Consider the following 18095-nt stretch of genomic DNA (forward strand, 5'->3'; position numbering starts at 1 on the left):
GACCTAAAAAGGTTGTAGCGCCATTGATTTATTTATTTTTATTTCGTTATAAAAGGTAATATTTGTTTATCTTTATAACAGAGTTTAGAAAAAAAAATTAATAGTAAAAACGAAATGCAGTAAAACAAATATAGCTATCACTACCAATAAACGGATACCTCAATTTAATTATAACAATTTATTAAGCTTTCGTTTAATTGGATGCTTTTAAGGTGACTTATGAAAAAATGTAAAATGTTTCCCGTCGAAACAACAACTTTCATCAAAATAGAGGCTTTTAAAATTAATTACTTTTTATATAATTACTTTTTCTAGTCTTTGATCTTTCGCTCTAACTTGCGTTGATATAATTAAGATGTTTCATTAGTAAAAGGCGGGTCTCGAGATTGTTATTTGTAAATGTAACGAATTATATGCTATTAAAATTAAATAAATCGAATTTTAAAATTGTGAATGTATTTATTGAAAAGGTGTGTTCTTTATTTAAAATAACATTGATGAAATCTAAAGTATCTCTTTTAGTTTACCTATTAATACTTATCAATGTATGGACAAGTTGTTATAAGAAGCATCGTCACGGACAATAACAGCTCTCATGCTCTATTTTTTATATTTATTTCTCTATATCTTTTAACATAAATATTTACGATAAAGCATAAAATTCTTAAATTCAAAAGAATATATATATGTATATCAAATAAACATAATGCTTACAAATTCGCTGTATTCATTATTAGCATCAATAACGCCCGTCTTATTCATGTCAAATATCCATAAAATTATACATCAAGACGACACTTTGTCACCAAATAAAATATAGTAGATGTCGTCTTGAAAAATAAATTCCCTTTCCAAATAACGAGCACATTTCGTAAATTTTATATTTACGTCACAGCCTAGACACAGCGTATTTTATGACCGAGGGCAATTTTGTGTAGACTTACACATGTGTTGAGTGACAATTTTATTAAAATGGCTGCGCAGGTGAATTAAACTAGATTTATCGCGATTTTAACTTTTAAATATATGCAAAATTGAATTACTACCGTAACTCGCACTCGTTTAGTAAATGCGTTATTATACTTAATAATATTTAAGGATTATATTTGCAGTGTGACCACAACAGGCAAATCTTTTAACCTGCTTGTAATATTTGTCCTAAACAATTATTAAACATATCAAGTGATGTACATAAAACGGTTGATAATTGTGTGAATATTCAGAGTCTAGTTTCGTTCCACAGAATAAATTATTTGTTTGAATTTTACATAAATAATACGTGTCGCAAACATTTAGATAAATTTCTTGTTAGATTAATATAATATAGATAATTATAGTTTAACTCATGTGAAACAGATTGTTTTAAATATCAATTTTTTAAGTCAATAGATAATCTAATTTAGAAACCTGAATGAACTAATTCAGAAGCAATATAAAACTTTTTGAATACTTTGAATTTTATTTGACTAATCGCCTGAACGGAGCTTACAATTTTAAAATTCATAAAGTGTTTCGAGATTAATATCTGACCCTTTACAGGGCTTGGGTTTACTTACCAATAGCGTCGAGGGTAAAACAAATATTTTTCAAAGGCCTCCAAATTTCAGAATCTAATTAACCTACGAAGTTTTTGACTCGATACTTCTTTAAACAAACAATTTAACTTTACCATGAATACGACATAATTACGCTTTTCATGCTCTAATTTGATTAATGACGGAAATTTAGGAGTTTCTAGATATAGGTAGATCTTATTTGTATTGATCATTCGTAAATTTAACGTACAAATTTCTTTATGCGAGGCCAATAATTTATGTGTATGAAACAGCGTTCTCAACCAATAACGCTGTTTCATACATATATTTAGTTAAATTATAAGTACAGAGCCATGGGACATATGGCTTAATACTTACTTGCCTTTAATTGACAAAGGTAATGTCATCACCTAACCTGAACACAGGACACTAAGGTTATCACGTAAGCCACGCAGCATGTCAAGCATTAAAAAATAATATGTAAGGAAGAACAGTATTAGTGCTTAACCCTTAGATTGTGTTCTCAAACTGCAGCTTGTCCAATGAAATTTTCTTTTTATAATCGTAACAGCCTTGGACTATAAAAATCAATAAAATAATGTGTGCATAAATATAGCGCGAAGGCTAATAAAAGCATAATAGGGTAAACACTTATGTATAAATAAACTGCAATCGGTAACTTAATAGTCCTGAACTGGGTAAAGTAATTTGAAAACATTTACGATTTTTTGCATGATAATCGTGTACAGAGTATTCCCGCCAAAAGCCTGTCAGATATCGAATACTCGTTAGGGACCCATATCGATCAGCTTGTTAAAACTTAGCAGATAGAAAAACTTATAAGGGCCGAATAGTAAAGAGTACTGACACGATCAAAGGGAGATTTGAAGTATACATATATTGTAAGATATTTATCATATTCAATGTATTAAATCAAATTATAAATGAGTTAGTAATCATTACAAATATTTAACTACTGATAACCGTATAAACAATAAAAACAACATAGGTTTAGGAAAGAAGGAACATTATAAAACTTAAACATACCTTGTCGTGTCGTGGACTATATGTAAGCATTTCTTTATTTATGCTTCGTTACCACAAAGGCTAAAACATACATATAAAAAACAGGTTACATAAGTTATTAGGCATTATTGATTTCTATAACTTTTCTCCAGAACTCTATCATATCGCTCATCGTTAAGCCATCGTTACAAAGAACTGTTTTCGTCCGACCGTTCTTTCATCGACTTTGCAAATCTGAATACCACGAAAAATTCCTTACCGTTTTCGGCTCAATAGCGTTCATAAATAACATATGCAACAATAACAATTGCTTATTATAGCGAACAGTTATATAAATTCCTAAAACAAAACAGTTCATTGTAAAACAAAGCACACATAGACTTGATAATAATCTAACGTAAAAGTAATGATATTTTGATAAGCTGTAAAAATCTTCCACCAAAAGTACTGCTAATTATTCTTTATTTTCCCAAGAGTTTAATAACTTCGAAAAGTGAGATGATAAACGCAGTCATTAAATTTTCGGTGCCATAAGCACATCTGAAAGAAACGTAAAATAAAAATCTTTTCACTTTCACCTCAAGTACTCAAACCTTTCCGCGCCCACATTGAATTGACGCCAAAATTTTCCCTTCTTTAGGCTATAAAAGCCCCGCCACCTTAGAATCCTGTGAACGTCTGTATTCAACTTTTTTCCTATAAAATGAATTTATGTCGTGTAAAAAATAATTATTTTGTTGTTTTTGATATTGTAATCCACTAATAGTAATAAATTTCTTATATTAAGTATTTTTCTTACAGTTCCGAGTATTTGTCCTTATCAATGTCGGATAAAATATTTGACGTAATTTAAATGTCACTATTAAATATAGGACTTCCAAGCCATGGGAATCACGAATAAGCCTTTGTGCTGCCACAGATCAGATTCTTGCTCGACCAGGAACGATAGTAGCATCTTGATGATGATGATCAAATATAGCAGTATTAAGCTAAGTACTACAAAATATCTCTCGCGATTATAATACTAATATAGGTACTAAGTACAAAATGACGTTGAACAGGGAATTATAAAAGGCAGGACCTGATACTTTGAATGGTAATTTTTGCCGACAGCACCATGTTTTTTTCATTGAGGAAATGTTTTTACAAACTAGCTAAGTTCCGAATTCATTTACTTGGGCTGTGTTTTTCTAATCCCTTCCTAACCTCACGAATAATTTTGCACGAAAGTTCCCTTGCTAACTTTGTCAGACGAAGTTTTTTAAGAAAAAAATAAAGTTATTTTTTTCAAAAGGCAGGAGTAAAATGTTGAAGGAAAACATCGCTCACTAAATAAGTCTTTTAACAAACAGCCATTCACAAAATAATGCGTTTCATAGAGATTCACATTTTTAACAATTGAAACCAGTATTGAAGCCACGTTCATGGTGATGATGATATACAATTAAAAAATGAATTATGCTATTAAATGAAGAGGATATTTATTAACCTACAAAATAACCAAAATTCAATAAATGAATTAAAGCCTACTTGAAAGTACCTAAGTTTCATTGAAACCCATCTTAAAACTAGCAAAAACATATCAAAAGTAAAAGGAAGTTAATTTTCAAAGTCAGTGAGACGAATGGAAACACGATGTCCTAGAGGTTGATATTTTATTCATTACGTGGTCAAAACCACTCGTGTGTGGAGCATGGGCGGTCACTAGACGTAGCCTGTGACGTAAGACGTAGGTATTTAGATCATTCAAGTTATTTTACACTCGTGTTATAATATATTCGGATAAGTGTTTACTGGCTAAGCGTGAGATCGTCCGTTTAAATCCATCTGCGTTTTTTCTAAGTAACACTGGCTTATACGGTAAAGATAAACAGCGAGAGATCCGACATATCAGGTACAGTCTCAACGTGTAGAAAAGTAACTAAAAATTCTGTCCTATCTCCGATTAAAGATTGTATACAAGTAAAAATCAATTATATAAATTAAATGATGTATACATTTTACGAAACGAGAGCTCATGATAAGTTTATGGAATTTGACCGTCTAAGCCCTTAAATGGAGGACAGAGTTAATTTATAAAGTTAGTTATTTAACGCTCATATAACGTCAGCAAGTATTTAGCCTCCCATTCACCTGCCTACTCCGAGGCTCGACCCCTTTGGAATGCATCCAACTCCCGCCCACAGCCAGCCTTCGCTAAAATTAAATACTAATTTATCATTTCACATTGTATGGATATTAAAATTCTTAATCAATTGCAAATTATTTGATAAAGATTACCTAAAGGCGCTGGTTGGGTTTCTATTAAAGTTATTATGATCAAAACACTCACTCACTCACTTGCGTCAACTTGAGGCAGGGTAATTTAAAAAAATACCAACTTGTGCTATTCAATATAACCTATTTCACCTCTAAACTGCCTTGCTATGTTTAAATTATATTTTAATGCCTTAAAATGGCAAAGATTAAAAAGTAAATTCGTACTAAGATAAACTCTTCACGAAGTAATAAGGGCACGTCATCAAATCCCTAATAAGAAATCTTTAACAGGCACAAGCATCCTATATTATTCGGTGCTGTTTGTTATTCAGTGCAGGTTCGACAGATGGTCGCAGGTGACGTGGTACGTGCTTCGAGAATCTTGATTCAGGACATTAAGATATGCATTTTAATCTCAAATATGTCTACGTCTATCAGTGTGGGCGACCAATAGAATACTACCATGTAAACAATACGTTTCCCTAATGATTAAGTAGTACGTGTCTTATACTGACATAATGAACAACTTATGTATGTGCTTTAGAGTAAACCAGAGCACTCTACTCTACTACTATGACAAGTTAATTGTATATAGTATAGACATTTAAACTCTTTTTCATACTACACCACACAACATATTTATAAATACCGATAAGATCTGTGATAACCGTTTTAGAATTGATAAAAAATATTCGTGAGAAATAAAACTTCAGCCCACGTTAAAATATATCAAAGTTAAACATGACCATTACGGAAAAATAATAAAAATCGGAATAGCGAGCAAAAATGTCATTAAGCACATTTCTCATTCAGCAAACTGTGACGTGCCAAAACTGCCAAGTACTGCTAATTTGTTCGTGATAAGTCTGAAGTAAAAACTACAATAACAGCTGCTATTTACAAACACGCCAATGCTTTTCTTCGGCAATGCTAGACAATGATTTAAGGTTCGAACTTTAAGTCTAATCTGTTACCTTGCGTTATCTTATTGCGTGTTTCCTAAATAATTAATGCAATATAGGGCATCGATTGTGAGGTGACGGAGCGCGCGGGGCGGGGCCTGAAGAGCGGGGGTGCGCGCGACTCACGCAGGCGATTGGCTGTGGAGACTGCGTGAGTGCGTACCCTCTCCCCGCGTGTGTATTCCTTCGCGCGGCATTCAGTCAACGTCCAACCGCCGCTGTGTAAGCATTGTACTGCTCCGTAATACTTACGTACGCACGCGATTATTCCGTCGTCACGGCTTTATCGGTTTCTTTTAAATTGAGACTAAATTATCTGTCCATATGGTTCATCTCGTAGATATATTTCGTTCGGCGAACGTTGAATATCCGCCGCCGATTATTGTAAGTAATATTTGTTTACGTTTGATAAGTTTTGTTGTGTACTTTTCATTGTTTTTATACTTTTTATTTATTTTTTGTTTACAGAAAATGGTGTATTTGAACTATGTTAATGGTTGCATAGTGGTGGATTAATTTAAGATACTTAACCAAGTTTATGAGTTCAAATTGTTTACTTGCACAAGTTGGACTTTTAAATACAATCGTGTTTTTAATTCGGTGTTTATTGTTATTATATTTTTATGTTTTGTTATTTAATGTTCTGATAGAATCACTGACTACGTAATCAATTTAAACATACCAACTATTTATTGTTGCGTTATCATTTATATAAGTTTATCAGTTACTAATTGTTAAAGATTTTATTTAATAAATTGTTTTCCTTATTCCAGTCTTTTATTTTGTGTTCACATTATATAATATGAGACTTTTAATAAGCAAGTCTTTGAAACGTAACTGAACCTCCCTAACTTCGTTTCGTAAAATAATTAAGAACAATGTACGCGAGTACGTCTTGACATCATCTGTCGTAACTGTGAATTTAATGACAGGGCAATGTTCCAATAAAGTATTTTCACGTTAGAAAGTAATGAAATTGAGTTTATGTACTTATGTATTTTAACATTCCTTTCAAAATATATTTTAATCTTTGTATTTACTGTCTTGATTTATTTATTTAATATAAGCAGTTTTGAGATATCTTTATTTCTTAAGTTTTACAACATTCCATACGTGTAATTTAATATATACAACTAAATGTTTTAAAACCAAAACTATAGGAATTATGAAACCTAAGTCAATCGTAATTATTTTTAATATGTCTAGCGTCTATACATAGATCGGTATAACAGGGCTGCTATTAGGCTTTGACAAAGACCAATCCTATTTTATTCATAATAATAATAATAATTCAATACTACACTATAAATTATTCTATCATATAACTTAACTTGAAAAAGAACATGTTTCATAGTTACTGAACTCAGAATCGCATATAACCTCGGTGTTTGTAAAGTTTGCTAGAACAAAACTCAAAATATAGTAGAAAAGTGTTTTTATAGCTTACATTTTTGCCAAAAAATCTAAATAAACTTGCTAAAACAGGGTTTTTAACGCGCCATATATTTTAACAACTTATTACCTTATATGTACATAATGTGTTTCAGATGCCAAACTGTTGGGTCAGTCGTAAGCACAACATAAAAAGTTTTATCATGCCCTAACCAGCAGTTGTCGAAGTTTCAAAGAATCCCTTCCACGGCCCATTTACTTGGTAGCCCCGAGTTCATTTTTTGTTAGGGCTTGATAGACAAACTTACACGGTTAGCGAAGAGCCTAATTTGTTTTATGTTTTGTACTCGAGCTGTGGTAACCGTAATGATGTACGAAGATGTTTTTGTTTTGTTTCTCTTAGTCTTTTTCGAAATATAATAAGTGATACATTATGTTGTGAAGATAAATTGATTTAATCGAGAGTATACTACAAGAAAACATTTTCGTCTATGTATAGAAACGTCTAATGTCTAGAAACAGCACATTAAATTCGATTTAGCGGATAGATACTACAAAAATGAGTAAAAATAGAATGTATAATCGGTAAATAGATAATCCTGAAGTAATGCAATTTGCAGTAATATTTACATTATTTCCTACAGTTCAAGATATTTTATACTTTAAAAGGAATCGATAATTTAACAAGATAAAACAATCAGCCGTATTATAAACTTAAAATGACCAAGTGAACAATGGAATAACCTTAAATTGAACAAGTGAAATTAGCTCATAATATTAAATTAATAAAGTTTACGTCGTAACTTTGGAAATTCGAAACAAATTATTGGGTTTTGTTTCAAAGTAAAACCGATCATAAATTAGCAATCCAAGACCGATCGTAGGATAAGATTTAATAAAATAAAAACAAATATGTATCAGAGTTAATCATTCACTTACTATTAATAATAAAAATAAAAATATAGCCTTTTCCCTTTGCACTGTTTGTTAAACTAAATCTTTAAGATCACATCCACGATATTTTAAATATTATATATTGTTTATACTAAACTTTTAATACCATTTTAATTAACGATGTTGCAAATTTATAAAAAGCTGTTTCCCTAATTATTAACATAATTGTAATTATAATTAAAATCCTCATCCCATCCTTTACAAACCCGTACTAAATGAATTCCAAATTTTTGATAATACAATTTATCATAAAGCCTAACTCGTGTTGACCTTAAAAAACTTTGTGAGCTTATCCCTAAAGGGAATTAAGTGAAGGTAATGGAGCCTCGAGATTTTTACAAGGAGGGAGTATTATTTAATAAATATGCGAAGTTTCGTAGGCAGATAATGCGATTATACCTTTGAGATATTTCCTTAAATCAAAAAATGTTCGGCATTTACGATGTTCCATCAATGAGAGTTACTTTGAGTAATAAACGGATCCCTTGGTTTTTGCGAGAGCCACCATAACTGTGATATAATATTCGTAACGTCAATATCCATAACTAACTGTCCTACCGATCTGTATGCGTGATACTTTATTATGTTTACTCCTCCCGTCGTCTGTGGCAACGCTCATATATGAAGATTTGTTTCCATATTAAAACTATTATTTCTAACAACCTGTAAGCTTGTGTCTAAGCGTGTCATACACAACCTTTCGGTTAACTTTACAACCCCGTCTAGATACTTTTTCTGTCCTTGTACGCAAATATTACTTACATGTCCAGTAAAGGAAAACATCGAGGGTGAACCGGAATATCTCAGAGCAAAAGATGGCGCTGTGGAATATAAAATGTCACATATATTTCTTCTTAAAGACGTTCAAGTAGTATTAACAAACTTCAACATATTGACTATATTAAAAGTATGAGGCACAATATTTTATAATGAGGCATATATTACGAAATAATTGAATTTAATAAAATCGTGAGATTGGTTACTGTCGGCCCTGATAACATACATCTTGCAAATAAGTTATTTGACCTCTGCGAACTCCACTCTTCTCTTTTATTTATGAGTACACCACCTGTGTATACAAACCATATTTGCGAATAATACGCAAATCTTTAACTATAATAACATGATAATTAATACTTTTTATAATTGGTGGCATGGGTCCCTCAGCTAAAATAGTGTATCCTTAAAATCGTGTACTTAATTGTCAAAGTAATTAAATTTCTAACATTTCCATACTATCACTTCTATTCTTTAGCCACTGTCCAATGTCAAAATTGACAAGTGAGGCATTTTTACGTATAATGTTTTTGTAATAATGTCATCAAACAAATCTGACATATTTGTTCAGTTGGGTCATCTGAATTAATGTTTGGGTTATGGTGTTATTATGGCGGTATTAAATAATAAATGTGGCAAGTGATTATTAATAAAAGATAAGGTTATATGTCTTGAATCTTTCTTCTATTTATTCTGGACACGTTGACGTTATTTATAGCTTATAGAACTATTTTTTTTTAACTGTATGTAATTACATTTCAATAGACTTTCGTATTAATTGTTGCTTTCAACATCAAACCTCATCCAAGTCTGCATCAAACCACATATACATATATTGAAATTTCAAAACAAAACGTAAATACAGAAAATGCATTTATTAAAAATATATCAACACAGCTTTATCTTACGTTGGGGTAATTTGAATTAAAATAACATCAATTTATTAAAAGTATATTGTTTAAATGCGTGTAATTCAAATGTCACGGTATTATCACACAGTAATCAACTTGTACGAACACGATATCGACAAGCGTTTGGATTATCGCACAATATTCGCTAATTGGAAACTCCGATACATTAGTTTTGAAGCGATGACAAATATCTGTTGTGTATGCTTCCAACTTGTACAAACTTGATTATTGAGATCTGATTTGATTTGGACGAGATATTGAAATTAGTTTCCAATAGTTTGTATGAAATTTGTTTCCAAAAATTACCGACTTGATAATCAAAAATGCTTTCTTCATTGGACATTGCAAGTAATTTTATTGAAATCAAACTCCTTATACCTAATACTTACTTACTTATACCTAATGTACTGTAATATTATTCAATGTCTCGGTATAGATTATCTTTTAAAAAATATCCTCTGTTTAGATAAATCAATATCATAAATTAATAATAATATAAATAATCATAATTCATTGGTTTCCAATCATTATTTTGATATTTTGTGCAAGAAATCAAATTAAAGTTCTTTGTATACAACATATAATATACTATAATAATATGTACATTAACAGTCATTAAAATAACATACCTATTCATCGTTGTAACGATAAAAACTCAATAGAAATATAGGTCACTAGTCTGACAATAAGGATATACCCTAATGAAATTGAAAAAATAAATCACCTATAAAACTCTAATTCATTCATTTACTTTTATGACCACCAGAGTACTGATACATTCAGTAAATTAAACACGCAACTATCAGTTTTATTACCAAGTTTTATGGCTTAAACTCACCTGCAAAGTGTGTCTGTCAAACGCTAATACAATAGAGATAACGTCATATCTTTACAGTTTTTATTTCTTTTTTACGAGGGTATTAAGTATAGTAGTACTGGCTTTAGAATGGAATAGTGTATTTGAGTTCCACACTGGATAGCTTCCAAAACCAATTGTACAAAAAGATTACTTAAAGACAAGGGAAGTAATATAAAATAAACATTTTTCTCTTTAAGGTGGACATCAACAAGAGCAATTACTCTCGACGGCTAATATCTCAGAAGCTATTAAATACAAATATTATTTTCCGAGCATGCAGCTCCCTCGTAATCCCTGAAGAAGCCTTCGCTTCTTTCAGTTTCACGTACAGCCTTATGGGAAATGGTTTTTGGGAATTGTTTTCGTCGACTATACAAAATGTACTCTCATTTATATTGTAATCCAAATTAGTGTAGCGTATTTATATTTTATAATAATGTATTATGTTAATAATTAACAAAACGATTATGATATTAAACTGGTCACATTCAACAATAAGATTTAAAATTAATAATCGTTTTATATGTTTCTGTTTTATTGATGGAGTCTCAGGTTAATAAACATGTGAAAACTTAAATAACCATGTAATTTCCTTGTTACCTTGTTTCCTTGTAATAGTTCACTTAAACACTGTATTTAGGATTTTAAAACAAATATGTGTATAGTGTACTTTGAGAAGGCTTGAGAAAATTAAAACAAAACAATGCTATCATCGAATAAAACTAAGCGCTAACATTCGTAGCAGGCGACAGGGTGACAAGTTCAATTTCGTAGCCACGTAGCACCCGCCGCGTAGAACTCGTAGCGTGACATCGCAAAATCGTAGCAGCTTGCGCTTTTCTATTCGTCTTGATAATGTAATTGACATTTTATTGTTTTCTTGAATATTTACTTTGAATTGTTCCTATCAACTATAAATACAATATCCCAACTATTGAAAAAACGTATTATAATAGAATTTTAAAATAATAATGAAATCAATAAATCTTAACTCTTAAGATTATAACGAAAATAAGAAATAGTTAATTTGCCGGAACGATAAGCTCCTAAGTCCTCTAATGAATACTTTTCTAACCTATATACCTACTTTATTATAATTAAATCCTTTCTTGGTTGTTAGGAAGGCTTATAAAACGATAAGCCAAATTATATAAATTTTCTTATATATCACGAAGCCAGTAAAGATACATGTATGCATAAGGTTATGATCTAAAATTATTTTATTACTGACATGTGCTCTAAACAGGGACCTGTTTCTCAGAACTTAACTCAATAATATCTAGGTGTTCTTTGATCTACGGCATACCTATCGTGACTGCGCCACGCCCCGTCATCTGTCCCTCTCACTCGTAGCAGCAAACTTGAGAAAGTACGAATAATTTCATTCTACGTTCACGGAAAGCTAGTTTACCGGGTACAGGAGGTTATATTTCTAAAAAGTTTTACAGAAACTGTTCAGGTAACAAGACCTAGAAGGATCTAAAAATGCATATTGTGTGTTCTTACTTGTTCAGAACTGATATTTAGATATTATAAAATATAGACTTGATAATTTTTTTTTTTTTTTTTATAAAATAGGGGGCAAACGGGCAGGAGGCTCACCTGATGTTAAGTGATACCGCCGCCCATGGACACTCTCAATGCCAGAGGGCTCGCGAGTGCGTTGCCGGCCTTTTAAGAATTTGTACGTTCTTTTCTTGAAGGACCCTAAGTCGAATTGGTTCGGAAATACTTCAGTGGGCAGCTGGTTCCACATAGCGGTGGTGCGCGGCAAAAATTGCCTTGAGAAACGCTCAGTCGTGGAACGTCGGACGTCGAGGTGATACGGGTGGAATTTTGTATTTTGCCTCGACGTCCGATGCTGAAACTCAGCTGCAGGTATTAATCCGAACAACTCCTCTGAACACTCTCCATGGTAAATGCGGTAGAAGATGCAGAGTGACCCCACATCTCTACGCAACGCCAAAGGATCGAGCCGCTCGGAGAGGGATTGGTCATCGACGATTCGAACCGCTCTTCGTTGGATACGGTCAAGTGGAAGGAGCTGGTACTGGGGAGCCCCCGCCCAGAGGTGAGAACAGTATTCCATGTGGGGCCGTATTTGCGCTTTATAGAGTTGCAAGCGGTGGCCCGGAGTGAAGTACCGTCTCGCCTTGCTGAGCACACCAAGCTTTTTGGAGGCTAATTTAGCCTTTCCCTCCAAATGACCGCGAAACCTCCAAATGAACGTCGTTCGATATGTCAACGCCAAGTATTCCGATGCTGGCTGTGGCTTCAAGAAGAGTGTTTTCGAAAAGAGGAGTAGCGACAAAGGGTATTTTTTTCGCGGAAAACGCGCAAACTTGTGTCTTCTTGGGGTTAAATTGGACTAGGTTTAGTCTACCCCAGTCCGAGACTCCACGTAAAAGTGCCAGTGTAAAGAGTATCCCCAGTGCTGTCGTCCGCATAGCAATGAATGTTGCTAAGTTGCAACATGTCATTGATATGCAGAAGAAACAGGGTCGGGGACAGAACACAGCCTTGTGGGACCCCAGCATTCACGGGTTTAAGGTCGGAACATGCTCCGTCGACGACGACCTTGATGCTCCGATCGGCTAGAAAGCTGGAGATCCAGTCGCATAATTTCTCAGGAAGCCCGTAGGCTGGTAGCTTCGAGAGCAGTGCTTTGTGCCACACCCGATCGAAGGCTTTCGCTATGTCCAAACTAACCGCTAGTGCCTCCCCCTTGGACTCAATTGCCTCTGCCCATCTATGAGTAAGGTATACTAGAAGGTCACCAGCTGAACGACCACGACGAAAGCCGTACTGATAATCGCTAATCAGCTGGTGGCCCTCTAGATAACTCAAGAGCTGGCCATTAATAATGGATTCCATTATTTTGGAGAACAAGGAGGTTATTGCGATTGGGCGATAGTTGGATGGATCAGTGCGATCGCCTTTTTTAGGGATCGGATGTATCGAAGCGGTCTTCCAGCACTTCGGGACAGTGCCGAGCGAGTACAGGTACCGGAAAAGGCGCGTCAGGACCGGAGCCAACTCAGGAGCACATCTACGCAGCACAATTGGAGGGATACCATCCGGCCCGCTCGACTTATGAATGTCCAAGGAAGATAGTGCTCTGCGAACAGCACGTTGCTGGAATGTGATTTCCGGCATTGAGTTATCACACCGCGAAATCGCCGGTGGTGATCTCCCCCGGTCATCCAAAGTCGAGTTGGACGCAAAGAGACAGCCCAAGAGGTCGGCCTTCTCCTTCGCAGTGTGGGCGAGCGAGTCATCCTCTCTGTGCAGCGGTGGTATCGATGGCTGACAAAAATTCCCTTGTACAGCTTTGGCGAGAGACCAGAAGGCTCGGGTCCCAGAAGGGAGTTGGGCCAATCTCTCGCCAAATCTGGCGATGTGCTCTGACTTTGCCTTAGCGATTTCCCGTTTGAAGGACCTGGAGGCTGAGTTATATGCTTTTTTATGTTCGCTGGTATTGGCATCACGAGATATCGCCGCTTCCGCCCATGCATTAAAGCATTCTCGCTTTCGACGCGATGCCGCCTTGCAAGAACGCTTAAACCAGGGCTGTGACCTGCCACCGATCGGCACCGCAGAGAATGGAATAAAAAGTTCCATGCCCTGCAGAACCACTTCGGCGACAGAGGCAGCGACGGAATCTGGAGCTTCCGACGAAAAGCACATAGGCCCCCAAGGGTAGGACGCAAAGAAAGACCGCATCCCATCCCAATCTGCTGACCGATAGTGCCAAATACGACGACAACCCGAAAAACGGGGCCGAGGGGGGCGCGTAGTAGGCACAGTACTCCGGACCACACAATGATCCGATGAACCCAATGGCGGGTCAACAGAGACTTGATAGGTCTCCGGATGTGAGGTCAGCAGAAGGTCCAACAAAGAGGGTTTATGACCATCCACATCTGGTATTCGCGTAATCGCAGGGACCATTTGTGACAGGTCGTAAGCTAAAGCAAAGTCGTGAAAGGATCTTCCCGCGTGATCGGTGGTTTCCGAACCGAGCCAATCGGCATGGTGAGCGTTAAAATCGCCAAGTATCACGATTTCAGCGGTAGAAACCCCTTCGAGCAGGGAATCTGTAGCCATTTGGATGTGCTCAATGAGTCGCTCAGTTTCGGTATTTCCGCTATGGGACCTATACAGGCATGCGTAGAATCGCGGATGGTCATCGCAGTCTACGCGCAGCCAGAGGCTAGATAGGTCCCTTCCTTCAAGCGACCCGAGGCGACGAGAACAGATATCCTCTCTGACGTACACGCAAACTCCCGCCCGCGGCACAAATGAATGTTCCAATTTGTACCCTGGGTAGGAGAGGTAGGAAGTATCAGCCGGGAAGGATATCTGAGTCTCAGTAAGGAAGAATAAGGCTGGCTTCGCAGTTTCGAGGTGAAAGTGAACCGCGTTAAGATTAGAGTTGAGCCCCCTAACATTGGTAAAGTCCACTGAGAGCGTGGAAGGGGATGCCTTCGGTAAATTCTTCCGTTTGCCCCGAGATCGAAACTTATAGTTTTTTGAGCAGTTTTTGCCCACCCCAGAATACGAAGGGCAGCCTGTGCATCCACCACCGAATACTGATTGTTCCGATGATGGACGCTCAGAGGGGGATTCTCCACAGCGGAAACGTGTGGTACCCCCCTGGGGTAATCTCTGTTTAAACTGCATCTTCATATTCTGGGGGAGGGGGGAATTGATGGGAATAATAAGAGTCACAAGTATTGAAATCACCAAAGCTTTCAAAAATAAATGAATAAATTTCATCAATTCTGTTAGCATAAAAAGTGATTTAATATGCTTTTGTTCAATTTCCTATTTCGTATTGATGTTTGTCAAAATTAACATATATACACATAAAAACAATTATATATTCAATAATAATCGATTTCACTATAATCTATTTCGTAAAACTCAAAAAAACAAAAAAATATAATTTACAAATTATTGAGCAGTCATAAAAACTTGCTAGCTGCAATAATATAACGAATTGCATGAATATTCAAAACTTCGTTCATTTCCAAACTATTCAGTGCATGACGAATGTTTATTCAATTTGAGCGTTAGTTTCTAATTTTCACTTGTTTCATATTAGCTTCAAATCACATCAATCAAATAAGTATTTTATTGAAAACACTAAAACTTATATTGTTTCGACAGTTAATATATTAAAAATGATAGAGTTTCTTTCTTTCTTTAATTTTTTTTAATTTTAATATTTATATTTCGTTTAATTTTTTTAATAATACGTAAGACTATCGTACTTATCACTTAATACGTCACAATTACTCAATACCGTTATCATTGTATGATTTCTCTACTAGTTACATCTACTAATAGAAGATAATTCAGTAGTGGACTGTTGGATTGATTAACTCTCCAGTACTATGTAGGTATTAAGAGAATGTTATAACCACGTTTAAGCTAAAATACCAATAACACAACAGCATGTAAGAATGCGAAGTGTTAATCGATAATAATAATTAACAAATATTCGAACCGCATCGAAGCCTCTCAATGAGCCCGCTTTAATTATGCAGGCTCGTTAGAATGTGTTTTAGAATTACTATGCGTAAATTAACCCCTATTGGGATTCAGTGTGGTGAAACGTTTGACGCGCTCAGAAAATTTTACAATAATCAAACTAGCTAGGCTCTCTTATTTAACACTTCAGTCGCTGCAATGTAATGGCATGGTTGATTAAACCGCAATTTGAATTTAATGATTGCTAATCAGATGGTGATAAATAATTTAAATAATGCGTATCTATCTACATGTAGCATTTTTTAATTACGTTGTGTTGTGTTATTGAACATTAGTAACTCCCAAAACGACTCAGAAAACCCGATTTTTGCGTCTCTTTAATTGTTACTGGCTGGCTACAAGTTATATCTCATAATAAAACAAAACTCAAACTACTCTGATCGAACTCAGGATCAATCGTTGTATACCATGTTTATAACTAACTAAACCACGCAGTTATATAACAGTATTACGTAATTAATCAAATGGTTATGTTTTTCTATTTTTGTTTCAGATGAATCGAGCAATACAGGTCAAACCAGCAGATAGTGAAAATAGAGGAGGTAAAATCTTATTTATATTTTAAAAAGTAAGGTAATTTTTACTTTATTATTTTATTAGGAATATACTTATTTTAGTCCACATTCACAAATTAAAAAACCTTATCTTATTTTTTTTTTATTTTACACATCAGTTTTCGCTCGCAAATAAACTTTCTTTAATATTGTATGAAGTAGATATATCAAGAAATGAAGGAAAAGAAAACTTAAAGGAAATACTTTAAGTTGAAAAGCAGTAATGGGACACGTCTGCACCCTCGACTCAGAAGCGTAGCGACCTCACTCAGCCACAACTCTTATCTGACTAAAAATCTAATAGAAAATTATTGGGGTTTTGAGGGACCGAACGTGACCGGTGACTGGTTAAATATTGATATTTCCGAATTGAAGCGAGTTATTATTTCAAACGTCAATGCTCAGGTGTTTGGTAAATATTGATGTAACCACAAAACCTTCATCACTAAGACATTAACAATCAACCATAAAGTTATTTATAAATATCAACATTAATAAGAAGGTAAATAATATATATTTTACAGAATGTTTTACATAATAATAAAGGCAATATGAGCTTAAACATGAAAAAAAGTTTCACCAGCTGAAATTAGTTTGACTCTCTCATAGTTCACTCATCATTTTGTTAATAGACCAACCCACAATGCGATAAAAGATAATATCTATCAAATATTTTGGGCCCAGAGTGACCCCTTAGCAGGGATAGGTTAATAATTTAGTTGGCTATCGTCAAATACAACCCAGACTTAACCCCTAAGGAAATTATAGAACCTTAAACATGGGACAACTCAGTGATGAGACAAATATCAATTTTCGTAATATAATGATTTTAATATTGTACAACACATTTAGTCTGAAAAATGGTATCAGTTTTATTATGTATATATCGAATATAGAATATCAATCCTATTAATTATATGCTATAAAATATAATTTAAGAATATTGTGTCCAAAGAATTCTCTTAGAAATATATCATACCTCAAAATATTTATAAATTTTCAAACGTTCAACTTTTAAATTCCAGAGAAGTGCGAGTGAAAAAATCTGTTAAAACAATTCTTTCGTCGGCTTTTTCACCCTGCGTTCAACCAACACTAGTAAATGAAGTAGTGAACCACTAAAACTTTCAAGGGTATACACTCATTAGTGTTGAGGGGAAAAAACGTGAACTGAACGCAACAGGTTCCATTCAGCCGTAGTCGTTTTAATAACGGTAAATGTACGTAATTTATGTTGCGTGACTGTTACGATTATTACGACATTTTGTCAAATTGGTACCGAAGGTAAGGGTTACATTTCGTCTTATCTG

The 18095-nt window shown here is 34.5% G+C and overlaps 1 protein-coding gene across 1 annotated transcript in view; it reads left to right on the forward strand.

Moving 5' to 3' along the window:
* Nucleotides 1-18095, forward strand: part of LOC123719959 (CUGBP Elav-like family member 4) — a 343252-nt gene that overhangs the window by 212803 nt on the left and 112354 nt on the right. Inside the window, exon 2 of the mRNA XM_045676305.1 lies at nt 16725-16773. Coding sequence (XP_045532261.1) covers nt 16725-16773 — 49 coding nt within the window. The remainder of the gene's footprint in view (nt 1-16724; nt 16774-18095) is intronic.

This window comes from Pieris brassicae, chromosome 2 (genome assembly GCF_905147105.1).
Source record: "Pieris brassicae chromosome 2, ilPieBrab1.1, whole genome shotgun sequence".
Lineage (NCBI taxonomy): Eukaryota > Metazoa > Arthropoda > Insecta > Lepidoptera > Pieridae > Pieris > Pieris brassicae.